General features: G+C 50.1%; 1 protein-coding gene across 1 annotated transcript; it reads left to right on the top strand.

Moving 5' to 3' along the window:
- Window positions 1–4,347: 4,347 nt before the first annotated feature.
- On the top strand, window positions 4,348–7,266 carry LOC122390889. Its single transcript, XM_043384318.1, has 3 exons — window positions 4,348–4,431; window positions 4,723–4,980; window positions 5,425–7,266. The coding sequence occupies exons 1-3, from the start codon at window positions 4,348–4,350 to the stop codon at window positions 7,264–7,266; spliced, it is 2,184 nt and encodes a 727-aa protein (XP_043240253.1).
- The last annotated feature ends 7,911 nt before the right edge of the window (window positions 7,267–15,177 follow it).

Below are 15,177 nucleotides of genomic sequence, written 5' to 3'. Positions count from 1 at the left end.
GCCGCGGCTTTGGGCGCGGTCTACCGCATCCCCGGACCCCGGGCAGCCCCGGGCTATCACATGACACCGGGAGGACGCGCGGCCCCGGCTTGGGTCAGCGCACGCTGCCCCGACTCGGCTACCTCACGTTACCGGGGCCCTGGCTTTGGGCGCGGTCTACCGCACCACCTAACAGGCGTGTTCGAAACCGCAGGAGATGATGATGAACGGGTTTATCGAAACTTGATTGGATGAGCCTATCGGTAATAGCGATTTCAGTGTGTGCATTTATTGTTCATAGTGGTGTGAAATGTGGTTGGGGTACGACCGACAACCCGTCGGGGCGAATTTAGCACTGGGGTACTCTAAATTTGAAGAATCTAAGACGTTTCCATGAGTTTTGAAGGTATGGATAAGTTCTAAAAATCCGGTTCTCCTTATCTGGGCCATTAACTTCATACGGTCCAGGAAAGCTGGCACACTACCTTTAAGAAGGGGGTAAACTGGCTTCAGGGACGTCGCTACGAGTTCAGAGGGAGCTACTTTCATTTCAGAGGGCGGCACTGTATCTCAGGGTCTTGGCTAATGAATTTCGACTAAGGGGCAAACCAGACCTCAGAAGCCAGAATGACACCACGTAACATACATATACCGTATACACCGCATGTAACATGCACAGGCTAGGATACAAAATTTCTGCCCAAACATAAGTATTCGTACACCTACTTCTACCGAGGGGTTAAGACTTAAGAGGCCAGCGTAAGGCGCTCGAAAGCCCAGGACGAGCCCTCGGAGGCTAGCATGGGGCACTCAGAGGCCGCTTTGGGGACCCTAAAAGGCCAAATGTGAGGGGGCGTGTGGCGTTAAAAAGCCCGCACGTAGGCCTTGTGAGACCAACGGGGTAGGGCCTTCTGAGGCCATATAGGGCCCTATATGACAATTTGGGCCCTCTTAGGCCATGGGCCTGGTGCCTTCTTTGGTCGGTGTGGGGGCCCTCTGTGGACAGCGTTGGACACTCTGAGGCCAGCGTGGGGCCCTCTGTCTTCTGAAAACTGAGATTGGTGCTGACTGCTGAGTCCTCAGAAGCCAGCGCGGGGTCTTCATAGACTGGTGCTGGGCCATCAGAGGCCACATTGAAGGCCTCGACAGGCAGAATTCAGCACTTATGCACGATTGGGCCTTAGAGGTCGGACTGAGGCCCTGGAGGGCGACATGGAGCCATCAGAGGAATTCATAGCCCGAGTTGGACCCTCCTAAAGCTTAGGGTATCAGCCCTCAACCAGCGCAAGACTCTAGGCAGATCGATATCTGCTCTTTGAGGCTGACGTGGGGCTCTCGGGGACCATTTTGAGCCCTCAAGGATCTAAGACCGGAGATAGGATCTACAGGGTCCGATGTGGAGCCTCCAAAGCCTGTGCAGGGTCCTCAGAGGTCGACGACATGGAGCTCTTAGAGACCGACCTATGACCAGCGTGACCTCTCAGTGACCAGCGTGGCCTCTACCGGTCTATGCAGGAGCCTGTAGAAGTCACAAGAAAGGTCACCAAAGGCACCAAAAAATTCAACAATAACTTTAAAAGAAGACATAGTAGAGTGATGAAAGAGTGTATTATGTAATGCCTTCAGCCCAACAACACAGATCAGTTTATGTACAGCATGACCTTTTTCGGTTAGAGCATGCAACTGACTATAGGTCATACTATAGATAATTTAACGCCTCTCGATACGAGAGACACAATTACGGTAAAAACTGTGCCTACCATACGTGGAGTGAGTAGATATATGCATAGTACGTAAAGAAATGGAACAAATGCTGGTGTCACGGATTCCCTTTAGATGAAGAGTGTAACTACATAGTTCACGCGCGCGCGATAATATTTCGGTATGCTGACCTAGATATTTGGGAAAAAAGAGGAGCGGGGAGATTTGAATGAACTTGAACTAGAAATGAATGAAATAACTTTGATCTTGAATACCAAGCGAGTTTGCGATGAATTGTACCTGAACACTGTGTAACTGTAAATGGTGAAATGTGAAATAATTCATCCGTGTCATACTTATTCGAGCAAAGAAATACAGAATCTGGCTGAAACGCAACTTCAAGGTAAAGTATGTGAAAACGTAACATTAACGTACCGTAACTGACGTTGAGACACAACATTACTGGCGACCCTGGCAGGACACGACATGGAGAAGTATTTAGAATTAGCGACCCGCTATGGGTTACAAGGCGAAGAGGCGCTCAAGTTCGCAACAGAACGTATGGATAAAGACATGGAGCGAGAGGAAAGAAGACTGCAACGAGATGATGAGCGCGAGAAGGAGAGAGAATTACAAGAAAGGCAGCGAGAAGAACGAGAGAGGCAGCGAGAAGAACAAGAAAGGCAGCGAGAAGAACAGGAGAAACAGCGAGATGAGCAGCAAAGGCAGCGTGAGGAAAATGAAAAGCAAAGAAAGCACGAACTACAAATTGAACAAATGAGACTTGAAAGCAACAGAGAGAGTCAAGACAGCAGGAACACGGAGGTCAGATCAACGGCAAAAAGACCAAAGATACCGACCTTTGATGACGGAAAAGATGACATGGACAATTACCTTAACCGATTCGAGAGAATCGCGGAGGTGAACCAGTGGCCACGGGGAGAATGGGCGGCTAACTTGAGCGCACTGCTCACCGGCCGGGCTCTAGATGCGTATTCGCGACTAAGCAGGCAAGAGTCTGAAGACTACGATCTTCTGAAAATGGCCCTTCTGATGAGATACGGCCTGACCGGCGAGGGGTATCGTAAGAAATTGCGCGAATCACGACCCGAAACAAATGAAACGGCCGGACAGTTCATCACTCGACTGACCAACTACGCAACTCGATGGGTCGACCTGACAAACACTGAACACTCATTCAAGGCAATGCGCGACCTAGTGATTCAAGAACAGTTCCTGGAGTGTTGTCCGCGAGCACTGCAAGTCTACATCAAGGAGAAAGGGGCGGACGACCTGGAAGAAATAGCATCCTATGCAGCAACCTACACGGACGCACACGGCCGCTCATTCTACAGCCTATGCAGAGCGTCGGGCGCTCCTGTGGAAAGAACTCGACCCGAACGACGAGTGAGCCCTCACGGCTCAGCAACGGCGCTGCGAGCCGCTCGTCAGGAGCAGTCGCCTCGCTGCGCCTTCTGCGAGTTCCCGCATCCGGCGGAGGAATGCAGAAGAGTCAGAAGCTGGACGGTGACCGAGAAGCGTGACCGACTGAGGCGTACTGGCGCCTGCTACTGGTGCCTTCAGACCGGCCACCGCGCGGCGGACTGCGCGGCTGGCAAGTCACGCTGCACCGGCTGCGGTGGAAGGCACCACGCGCTCCTCTGCAGCGGCTCGACCAGCGCTGCCGTCAACGCCGCCGCCGCCGCCGTGGTGACCTCGTCAGCCATGGACGATGCCGCCGCTCTGACAACAACCTTCCAATCGGATCAAGAAGCAAGTGCCACCGTGACGGCAGCAAGTAATACCAAACAAGATAAGATTTTAATGCAGACGGCGCGAGTGAAAGCAAATGGAGACAGCAGCTCAAGGATGGTGCGGATTATGATCGACTCGGGAAGCAATCAAACTTTCGTGAGAACGGCGGTGGCCCGCGAGCTCGGCTGCCACGCTCTGAGCAGCGAGCCATTGAAAGTGGAAACCTTTGGCGGAGGCCAGACGGAGTCACGTCTGACACGAAAGGTGCAACTGTCCCTGAAGGCGAACAACAATCGTGACATAACTATAGCGGCTTACGAGGTGCCAGAAATATGCACCGCGCCTCCAACAGCCTTGGTCACCGAGCTTCAGAAGTACCCCCATCTCAACGGGCTTCAGCTAGCAGAGCGGTCGGATGGAAGTTCTATGAGTCAGGAGATTGACATTCTCATCGGACTCGACAACTACCGGGAAGTGATCGATGGAAGAATAAAAATGGGTGCAAATGGGCCAGTGGCCATGGGTTCTCACTTTGGCTGGATCCTCGCCGGGCGGGTGCAGTCGGAGAGTGAGAGTGCCACCCCAGTGATGGCCAACTTCATTCGTGCTGATCACAGGGACGAGCTCGAAAATCTTTGGAACCTGGAAGGCATCGGCATCAGTTCAACTGGAGTGAGTGGAGTGAGCAAGAAAGAAGAAGATGACGAAGAAGCTCTTCGTCACTTCCGGGAAACCTGCCGTCGTCTCCCTGACGGGCGCTATGAAAACCGCTGGCCCTGGAAAGACGGGGCCGCCCAGAGCTTACCAACCAACGATCAGCACGCGCTAGCCAGACTGAAAGCGTGCGAGGCTTCTCTTCGGAAGAACGGACGTTTGACAGAATACGATGACGCCATTCAAGCCTACTTGGAGATGGAGCACGCAGAGAAGGCGCCGGTCCAGCCAGACGGTCCTGTGCACGTGCTGCCACACCACGGCGTCTTCAAGAAGGAGAAGGTCCGAGTGGTATTTGACGCGGCTGCCGGTCATCCAAGGGGTCTCAATGACTTTATTCTGACTGGTCCAAACCTCATCGCAGATCTGACCGGTATCCTCCTACGGTTTCGCTTCAACAGGATCGGTCTGACAGCGGATCTAGAAAAGGCGTTTTTGCAACTGTCACTCCATCCGGCCGATCGTGACGTCACGCGGTTCCTTTGGAGGAGCTGCGCGTCGGACCCTGAGCCAATGACCTACAGAATGACTAGGGTCGTATTTGGGGTGAATGCTTCGCCGTTCCTGTTACAGGCAACCATACGACAGCATCTTGACCTGTTCAAGTCGTCAGACGGCGAACTGGTCGACCGCCTGCTCAGAGATATCTACTGCGACGACTTGATCACCAGCGTCAGTTCAGAAGAAGAGGCTCACCGAGTGAGGGACAGGACAGTGGAGATCTTTAGTGAAGCCCAGATGAACATGACTAAGTGGACAACGAGCCTCCAGTCGCTGGTCGATCCACAGCAGCTAGGAGACTGCCCCTACCAAGGAAAGAAGGTGCTGGGGGTGAGCTGGGCCCCAGCCACGGACGAGCTAGTCATCATGACTGATCAGCTCGCTCAGCTGGGAAGCTCTCTCCCGGAGACGAAGAGAACGATCCTCAAGATAACGGCAAAATTCTATGATCCCCTGGGCCTCCTAGCTCCGTTATTGGTACGAGCCAAGATGATGTTGAAGAGCCTGTGGAAAAGTGGAAGAGGATGGGACCAAGCCGTCACGGAAGAAGTACAAGGGCAGTGGAGAAGGTGGCTGTGCGAGCTGCGAGAGCTGGGCAGCTTCAGTGTGCCGAGATCTTATGGGCTTACCGCAGAGAGCCCGTACCAGATCCATATATTTTGTGACGCAAGCAAGGAAGCCTATGCAGCTGTGGCCTATATCCGGACGGGGAATCAGGGACAACTTGCAAGTACGGCCCTAGTTATCAGCAAGTCGCGCCTGTCACCCAGCCAGGAAATGAGCATACCCAGACTCGAGCTGACCGCCGCTCTTATCGGTGCACGACTCCTGACTTACGTGAAGCAGCAGTTAACAGTGCCGCCACAGAACAGCTTTTTATGGACCGACTCTATGGTGGTTCTCAGTTGGATCCGCAGTGACGCCGACAGGTGGGGAGTGTATGTGAGGAATCGCATCCGAGAGATTCAGGGTGTGAGTGCTACTGAGAACTGGGGACACTGCCCCGGGCACGAGAACCCCGCCGACCTGCCCTCTCGGGGCATACCAGCAAACCGCCTCAACAGCGACCTCTGGCGGCACGGGCCTAAGTGGCTTACACAAGATCCATCGAGCTGGCCTCAGGACCGGAGCAGCGACCCAGAGCCAGAGGAGTGCAGACAAGAGGAGAAAAAACGGGCACTGCCGACCATCAGCAGCGCTGAGGGAACGGATCATCAGCTCTTTGACCCAGTCAGACACAGCACGCTGAGCCGCCTGCTGAGAGTAACTGCCTGGATATTGCGTTGGGCTCACAACTGCCGAAATCAAAACAAGAGATGTGGGCCGCTCACCGCAGAAGAAATCAGTGAAGCGATGAAACACTGGATTAAGTCTGCTCAGTCTACGTTCCATGAGGAAATAACGGCACTACAAGAAGCGCGGGCGTTGCCCTCGAACTCGCGTCTACGATGTCTGATTCCTGCGCTAGAGAGTGGGATACTGAAGAAGGTAGGGCGCCTTCAAGAGTCCCTTCTGAGTGAAGAGGAGAAGTATCCGGTCATTCTGCCTTCGAACCACCGACTCGTGCAGCTCCTGGCCGAAGACATGCACCGGCGACTGTGCCACGCCGGCGCTCAGCAGGTGCTAGCCGCGCTGAGGGACCAGTATTGGATACTGCGCGGCCGCCAGGTCGTCCGTGCAGCTTTGCGTCGCTGCCCAAATTGTGCGATCTTCCGCGCTCAGCAGCTCGGTCAGGTGTCGGCTCCGCTGCCGAGCAGCCGGACACGCCCCTCACGGCCGTTCAGCTACACCGGAGTCGACCTCGGAGGCCCTCTGCTCGTCCGGGGGACGGCACGTCACCAAGTGGACAAGCTGTATTTCGCGGTATTCACTTGCGCCGTCACACGAGCACTACATTTGGAGCTGGTCTCCTCCCAGAAAACTGAGGATTTCATCAAGGCCTATCGCAGATTCAGCGCGCGCAGAGGGGAGCCTCGGAACCTGCTAAGCGACAATGCAAAAAACTTCAAGGGAGCGGCTACGATATTAGCCGCCGAGGGAGTAGCCTGGCACTTCATCGTTGAACGAGCCCCCTGGTGGGGCGGATTTTGGGAGCGAATGGTCGGCTTGACCAAGCTCGCACTTCGCAGGACACTGGGCAGGGCGCTGCTCGGCAGAGAGGAACTTGAGACCGTGCTGTGCGGCATCGAGAGCGCCATTAACGCCCGCCCTCTCACGGCGGTCAACGATGATCCCGATGACCGGCGTCCACTTCGTCCAGTCGACTTCTTACGATGCCCTCTGGGGGACACGTCAGATGAAAGTGAGGAAGACCTGAGGAGCCGACGGCGGTACCAGCACACCGTCGCGTCTCACCTCTGGAGACGATGGCTAAGGGAGTACCTGAGAAACCTGCGGGACTTCCAGCATGCCTCACATGCCAACGAGGCCAGTGTGGGGGACCTCGTGCTCATCGAGGGCGACCAGCGTAACCGACTGACTTGGAAGACTGGCGTCATCCAGCAGCTACACCCCGGCCGGGACGGGCGCGCACGGGCGGCGACCCTGCGCACAGCTGATGGTGACCGGCGGCGGCCGGTTCAAAGGCTCTATCTGTTGGAGGGTCACCGGAGCTAAGCGCCACCGGTCACGTGTGGGGAGGGTGTCACGGATTCCCTTTAGATGAAGAGTGTAACTACATAGTTCACGCGCGCGCGATAATATTTCGGTATGCTGACCTAGATATTTGGGAAAAAAGAGGAGCGGGGAGATTTGAATGAACTTGAACTAGAAATGAATGAAATAACTTTGATCTTGAATACCAAGCGAGTTTGCGATGAATTGTACCTGAACACTGTGTAACTGTAAATGGTGAAATGTGAAATAATTCATCCGTGTCATACTTATTCGAGCAAAGAAATACAGAATCTGGCTGAAACGCAACTTCAAGGTAAAGTATGTGAAAACGTAACATTAACGTACCGTAACTGACGTTGAGACACAACAGCTTCTGCAAGATCCGTCTATTTTGGCAGTTTTTGCTCTCAGTGTGGGCCAAATTGTCGAACTGAGCTCGAATCTAAGGACAACGCAGTGGAAGCTTCCAAGGATCTATCAAATGCATTGTTCCGTAACGCTGTAACACTTACGGTTCACGAGCTACGGATGCGAGGGGAAAAATTGGCAAAGTTGGCTAGGAACCGCACCCGGTCTCGGGTAAAGTAGGCTACCACTGGGGCCCCTAAAGTTAAGATAGGACCCCTTCTTAATTCCCATGTTTGGCCTTCTCCCCTTTCCAACATATTAATACGCCACTTGATGACCTGCCCTACTATAGGGAAAGGAGGGTGAATTGCGCCACCTTAAGGAAAAACGCTAATTGTAAGAAAACCACTGGAGATGTAAGCATGCACTGGTAACCATTTTAAAGAGGAACTCATTGGCTACGATTTAAGAGCCTCCCGATCAATTAAGAATGTTTCGTTTGCTTCTGACAGCTGCTTTTTCAGAAACATGCAAAAGGGCGCATTTACCAACAACTGCTGTAAATTGCGCCAGGGGGATGGCGCAATTAGAATCCAATTGCGCCCTATCCTTTAACATGGCTAAGCAAAGGAGACGGAATGCATACACTCCGGCATTCTATGTCATTGTGGCTTACTTGAACATGTATTATGTGAATCAAGCTCGATACATAATAAATGTAGATATAAATTGCGATGTTTTTTTGCGCAGGTAAATAACTTTTCTTGTGTCCGGTATGCTTGTGAACTGGAACGAAAACGTTAGATGTAACCGACTAGATGTATACCTATGAACGTATGCGCCTAGACGGTTATATTTTCAATCGTTTCTCTCAAAATTAATATTTTTTATTGCTTCTACAACTTTTTTGACATCAGTTCTAACTTTGTATCATAGCTGTCACCTCTCACGCCTGAGTCCATGTTAAAAATGCCGTATTTCGTCAATTACACCGTAAGTTCATAGCCTAAATGGCAGCTACATTATAAGTTCGATGAGAGAAATAATTTTTGGACTGACGATGGCGGGTTGCTCCCCTGCCTGACATAAAACTCCTTTTTTATTGCAATCAGTTAATGATGCATTCATACTGTCGTGATACAATAGCTACACCATTATTCTATTTGCGCCCCCCTGGCGCAATTGCCATGGGCGCAATTAAAATTGAGGTACTTTTTAATAAAAGCGTAGAAGTTACCATAAAGATGCTGAAGGATGTTTACTGTTTCAGTGAAATATAATGAAAAAAGGATTTTTCTTTCCAAATATCACTCTCAAAATCACACATGTATCGCCTATTTTTATAGCCAACGGTTCAAAAGGCTGCAAAAAAGTTAAGAAAACGCCGTAATATCTTTGATGGCGTAATGAGCCTTGCTGATTGGCTTCATCGGAGAGCTTGTGCCATAAAAGGAACTATCCAGTGGTGAAAATAATGTTTTCGAAAACAAAATGCTTAACATGCCATTGAATTCGTGGGAATGTGGGCGGGCGCAATTGGTTAGGAGGGCACAATACACCCACTTTCCCCTAGGTATAAGACGAATGGCTATTGGCCGTGTAAACACTGGCGCCAAAATGAGAAAGTGAAACAGCAAATTCGTCTGACACCGGGTTCAACAACTAATTTTATGCTGGATAATATTTGAAGCGCCTTATTTACTCCGACTGGGTGGGAAATATCTCGTCACTTCGGGACAACCGGAGGGCGGCACTTTGACTTCAGAGGCGGCACTTTGACTTCAGAGGGCGGCACTATGACTTCAGAGGGCGGCGTTATGACTTCAGAGGGCGGCGCAATGACTTCAAGGACCTTCACGAAGACTGGAGGGCGGCGCTATGACTTCAGAGGGCGGCACTATGACTTCAGAGGGCGGCGCTATGACTTCAGAGGGCGTCGCAATGACTTCAAGGAGCTTTACGAAGACTGCGGAGGGCGGCACTATGACTTCAGAGGGCGGCACTATGACTTCAGAGGGCGGCACTATGACTGCAGAGGGCGGCACTATGACTTCAGAGGGCGGCGCTATGACTTCAGAGGGTGGCACTATGACTTCAGAGAGCGGCGCTATGACTTCAGAGGGCGGCGCAATGACTTCAAGGAGCTTCACGAAGACTGTGGAGGGCGGCACTATGACTTCAGAGGGCGGCACTACGACTTCCGAGGGCGGCATTTCGACTTCCGAGAGCGGCACTACTACTTCAAAGGGTAGCAATATGACTTTAAGTAGCGGTACTTCGAATTAAGGGGCGGCACTCTGACTTCAGGGAGAGAAGCGACATACTCTGAGGGTTAAATATAAATTCAGATAGTTACTACCAGAGATTATTATGAAATGAGCTTCAAAGAAATGCGGGTCATTTCCGTAAAATGCACTTCATCACGTATGGAAAAAAGCCGCCCTCCGCCGCCTTCGGCGGCGGAGGGGCGGCATTTTTCGATAGGCTAGGGGCATCGGCCCCCAGATGCCCCCCCCTGGATCCGCCCCTGCGCCCGATCACGATTAAACTTTCAGTAGTGCCCTCGTGTTGATCAATTTTCGATGGCTTCGATAGCATTCGATAGCTCTTTCAACGCTCTTTCGCCAAAGTAGTCCTCAGATTTGACCTCAGGTCATCGGCTTAGCATAAACTCTCCAGAGGGCAAAAACTCCAGTAATAGCCACTTATGAAAAAGTTTTTTTTTCTGCCATAGCTTTTTACTCGAGAAAGTCATGGCATTTATTTTGCCAGCCATCATGTTCTTCTTATCAAGACGCGTCGAATAAACTATAGTTTGACCTTGAAATTTCATTTGGAAATTTAACCCCGGGTCAAGGTCAAGACCTGACCGGAAAAGGTTATGTTGCATGTCAGTCGATCCGTTCAGTCGATCATCGCTCTAGCATGCGCCTACCAGAAGTTATTAACGAAAAACTGTTGGCTCCCTTTTGTGAACTGAGATGACCTCAGGGATATAAGGAAGGGTCACGTCATTTTCACGTCGGGTGTCATTTTCCAGTTCAGTGTGTCATGTTGAATTGTTAATAGGTGTTTGGAAGTGTTCAGAATGTCGTCCGTCCAGAAAAAAAACGCATTTTAATTTCCTTCCATTGACACTGATGATAGATATCGGATTTTCGTCCCCGTCTTGAGGTGAGATGTTCGTTTGTCTGGCCGCTATGTCTTCCTCGAGCGGTGGAATATTGGTTACAACTGCCGCCTATCACCGGAGCAACCCTAGATCATTTCCCGCTGACCACAGGAGCTTTCGATAAGGTATGACGCGTACGGCGCAACGCCACCAACACCCAAGATCTTTCTATGGACCAAAGAACAACTGACGACGGCCGGAGAAGTAACTGGCCGAAATGTTGTGAAACTAACATCTCAACTCAAGACGGGAACGAAAGTCCGACAACTAACATCCGTGATACTAATGTATGTATGTATGTATGTATGTATGTATGTATGTATTGACACCAAAAGCCTTCCACATATGGCGTGGCGATTTAATGCCTCGTCTCAAGCATTCCGAAGAATTATCCCATGGATTTATAGCCTATAGGTAATGGGGATGTGGCAAAATTGACCTGACCTTAGGTCACCGGTATCGAAGTTTCAAGATATACATTTTGTACAAACTGTCGGCCTTATCAATCGGTGAAATTTTCAAAGCAATCAGCCACTGGGTGTGGGTATGACAGACATTGGTACTTCAATCGTTATTCGTGAAAAAACTGTCTACCTTAAGCGCCGCTATTTTGACTTGCTTACCCCGGTGACGTCATTTTTTACCTGACCTGAAAATGACCTCAGTAAAAATTGTAGACTTTGTCCGTTTGTATCCCATGCCATTTACCGCTTGTTTCTATCTTGCTTCGTTCGCTTGATATCACGGGGAGCAGGTATCCGCCCCCCGTCGCACTGTGGGCGATCCGGCCGGTGTAGCCTCGCGAAACCTATCGGCATTTATAACATCCATGTTTTTGAAGCTAGAACCACGATATTTAGGAGCAACCTTCTTGAATATCCAATGAGCATATGTTTTAAAAAAGGACTATCTCTTTTAGGATTTGTGCTCTGTGGTGAGCTTGCAATTTGCCTAATTGCGGCTCGAATAACGCATGATTTCTTTTGAGGGTAGGTCGAAATTTATGACGATATGAGCTGGGTAGGACATTAAAATGGTGTGTACCTCCGCAGAAAATTGCTCCCAAACCAACTTTTTATTCAAACGATTATGCCCTACCAATTTATACATATCATGAAACAGCGTAAATTTCGCCCGGCAAGGCCCCATTTCATAACGTGACCCAAGCAGCGGGTTTGGTTTTTGTTAAATAACTTCGCAAAAAATGGCCGCAGAACCACGATTTTGACATCGTCGTGTTCGCCTTGCTCAGGCGCGTCGAATGGTATACTTTTTGTTCAGGTGAGGCCACCGTAAGGTGTTGACCTCGAGTCAAGGTCAGGTGAGAGGTCTTCAAATCACGGAGTTGGTCGAAGGAGGTCGTATCGCATATCATTCGATTCGGCAGGTCTTCCGGAGTCCATTGGTGACCTTGTCGACTCTCTAGCTCAATTTGATCTGGAGTTATTGACGAAAAACTCGTATGACCCTAGTGACGTCATAAATGACGTCATGCAAGGTCAACAATGCAAAAATGCAGCATCAGATCTTGCAAGGAGTGCATGAAGTAACGATTCCATGTACTTGAGACAATTGAATATCATTCCTGGCGCCAAAATAACAGTTTTCATATTTCCCCCATTGACTTATAGGTGAGGTCACGTGACCAACCTGACTTTATGTGACATTTAGGAAAAATCTGAGATATAAAAGTTGTAAGACCTCGAAGGGACATTAAGTCCTGCAAGTCTCACCTCCCTGTGAAAGTTACTCTGGCACTGAGAGCGTTGCAAGGTTGCGACATCTGAGGATCGTGTAGAGGTTCAGTTATGACGTCATAGGTCAGTGACCTGACCTGACTTGAGAGTGCGGTTGGTGTCACAAGATTCGGCGTGCATCAAAGGTCAGGTATGCCAAGTTGCAGTTCTCTATTGCCTGGGTGTTTTTAGCTATCGCGAAAACACCCTTTGTGGCATTTACCACTTGTGCTCAAGTGCACCAAGCACGGCCAACCCTTAGAAGAAAAAGGTGTCTGGATGCCAGGGCTGCAAGTTGCTGCAAATTTTCACTGGCTCCCCTAATAGATAGTGTCTTAGTGCATGCGATACAGCATTATTTTCAGTTCATCCTCGTAAAACTTTATTGCTGGGCTTGGTTAATTCAGTGAACGTAATGTTCAATGGTAGAAAAAAATATAAAAAGTTAACCTAATTATAAGACATTTTAACTGATTTTGTCTACTTGCTTTCTATGGTGGAATCGTCTAAACATCTAAATTTCACTTTCCATGCAAAATGGATGCTCAACACCTAGCAATTTCATCGTTCCGCAAAATATTCAAAGAGCGTAAAAATCGGCTGTGATTATCCCCTTATGAAGAGTTACGGAACGCTGTCTTTAACGATACTTTTGTCGACGAAAAAATGTCTCCTGAGCTATGCAAATGCACTAATCGTAATATTTGATGAATTTTCTGTCGACTAGTATGCGTTATTTTCCAACTTTCGGAAAAGTGTCTTTGAGGTTTCGCGAGGCTAGACCGGCCCGATCGCCTACCGTGCGTCGGTGTGAAGTTGGCGCGGAACGCGGATCCCCGTTGGTGCGCAGGTTAAACCATGATATTTCGGACCAAAAGAATATCTCGCCACTCAAAGCAAAACTTCAGGTCTCAGGACGTCCGGAACCGAAAACCCATTGACGCGGCACGAATGCGTCGCTGGCTACCAAATGCTGCTGTCTGGTATAAATAAAGCGAAAAATTGTTTCCATTTTTTACAACGCATTCTGATGTACGGTTATCAGAGCAGGGGCGCGGGAACTACTTTCAGACTGGAGAAGGGGGGGGGGGGCACACCATAATTGAAATCAACCTAGGGTATACCCAAATCTAGTTTTCTCACCGGTTTTAGGCCACTTATTTTTCATCCCTTGGCGTTTTCATCAAAAAGAAAACATTGGCAAAAAAGTGCGATATATTCCGTCTGAAATCTGTGGGGGCACCGCACCCACGGCCCTAGAGTTGGGGGAGGGGGTAAACTGTCCCCGACTTCCCACTGCCCCCCCCCCCCCGTTCCCGCGCCTATGAATTAGAGAAAACAATGCGTTCAAAGAATCGTAACTGTGATGCCAGTACCAACTTTGGTTGGGGGTGCCCAGAGCCCCTTGGGGGGTGCCCAACTCAGCATTGGGGGTGCCCGGGCACCCCCAAAAGTATACAAATCGACACCTATGTGTCTACCGTCATTTCACATGTTGGCTCGGTTTTATCACATAACTGACATAACAAGTCTGGAAACGTATAGATAATAGTCGTTTTCACGACGGCCATCTGGTACACATTTGGTGCACATCTGGTGCAGATTAGGTGCAGATTTGGTCAAATTATGTTCAGTGTGTCTCTTAGTAGCTATCAGCTAGGGTTGCACTAATTGCTTATATGCCTGCTTTGTCATATTATCAGAGAGCATCATCGATTAAAACGCTGAAATAAATCCATAAAATGAAGATATTTGCTGTAGAAGAGATTAGATGCAGATCTGGTCAAATTAGGTGCACTCGCCGGATAGCCCGTCGTGAAAACGGCTAATGTGCACTAGCATACGCCGAATCGGTATTTCGGCCTGACATGGTCTGGAGAAATAGGAACCTCGGCTGGACGTCGAGATGGTAGCGAAGGGATGTCGGGCTCGGGTTGACACGGGTTGATGACGGGGAGACGTCGGCTGAGCGTCGGGTTGACAGAGGAGAGATGTCGGCCCCACGTCATCTCGGCTCAACCTCGTCACACGATCTCGGCCTGACGTCGGCTCACGGCTGGACGTCGGTATATGCGGACGTACGTCGCCGACGTCCAGCCGATGTCGGGCCGAGGTTGAACCGACGTTGGGCCGACTTCGGGCCGAGCCTCGGCCCAACGTCGGGCCGACGTCCGCATGTTTACTGGGTTCATAACCAGTGATGAACCGGAACGTTTTCAATACGTTTTGATGTTATTAAAGACATCGCGCTCCGCGCGAATCAAATTTTCAAATAACATTTTCATTATTTAAGAAATGGTACGGATCATCACTTTTTATTTGCTTTCCTCTGTACATTTGCCTGCATAATGGCACCACATTAATTTCATTCGGTCAAACCGTTTCCAGCGGCATCGATTTTCTTAATTCCCAGAATGCACGAAATCGGTCTTTTTTCACAACCGGGGGTCTTGCGTTGCACGTGAAGCAAACCGTCCTCTTCCCCACACAGCAAGTGAGCTATTCGAGACGAATATCTCCAGCAATGCAGATGTTAGAAAGTTAGCGACTGTCAATCCTCAAGGCCATGGATAAATGGCAATGCTCACAAAACCGGTTGTTGCCTGTGCCGAGCGGGATAGAAACAGCCACCCCTTCCGGCATAAGATCAGTCGC

Source organism: Amphibalanus amphitrite, unplaced genomic scaffold (assembly GCF_019059575.1).
Source record: "Amphibalanus amphitrite isolate SeventyFive unplaced genomic scaffold, NRLGWU_Aamphi_draft 000414F_arrow, whole genome shotgun sequence".
NCBI lineage: Eukaryota > Metazoa > Arthropoda > Thecostraca > Balanomorpha > Balanidae > Amphibalanus > Amphibalanus amphitrite.
Note: the sequence above shows the minus strand (reverse complement) of the source record. Positions and strands in the feature narration are given on the sequence as shown.

Coding starts and splice junctions, on each gene's coding strand:
- LOC122390889 (XM_043384318.1), top strand. CDS start 4,348: ATGGAGCACGCAGAGAAGGCGCCGGTCCAGCCAGACGGTCCTGTGCAC. Junction 4,432..4,722: donor GCGTCTTCAAGAAGGAGAAG/GTCCGAGTGGTA, acceptor TTCCTGTTACAG/GCAACCATACGACAGCATCT. Junction 4,981..5,424: donor AAGGAAAGAAGGTGCTGGGG/GTGAGCTGGGCC, acceptor TCACCCAGCCAG/GAAATGAGCATACCCAGACT.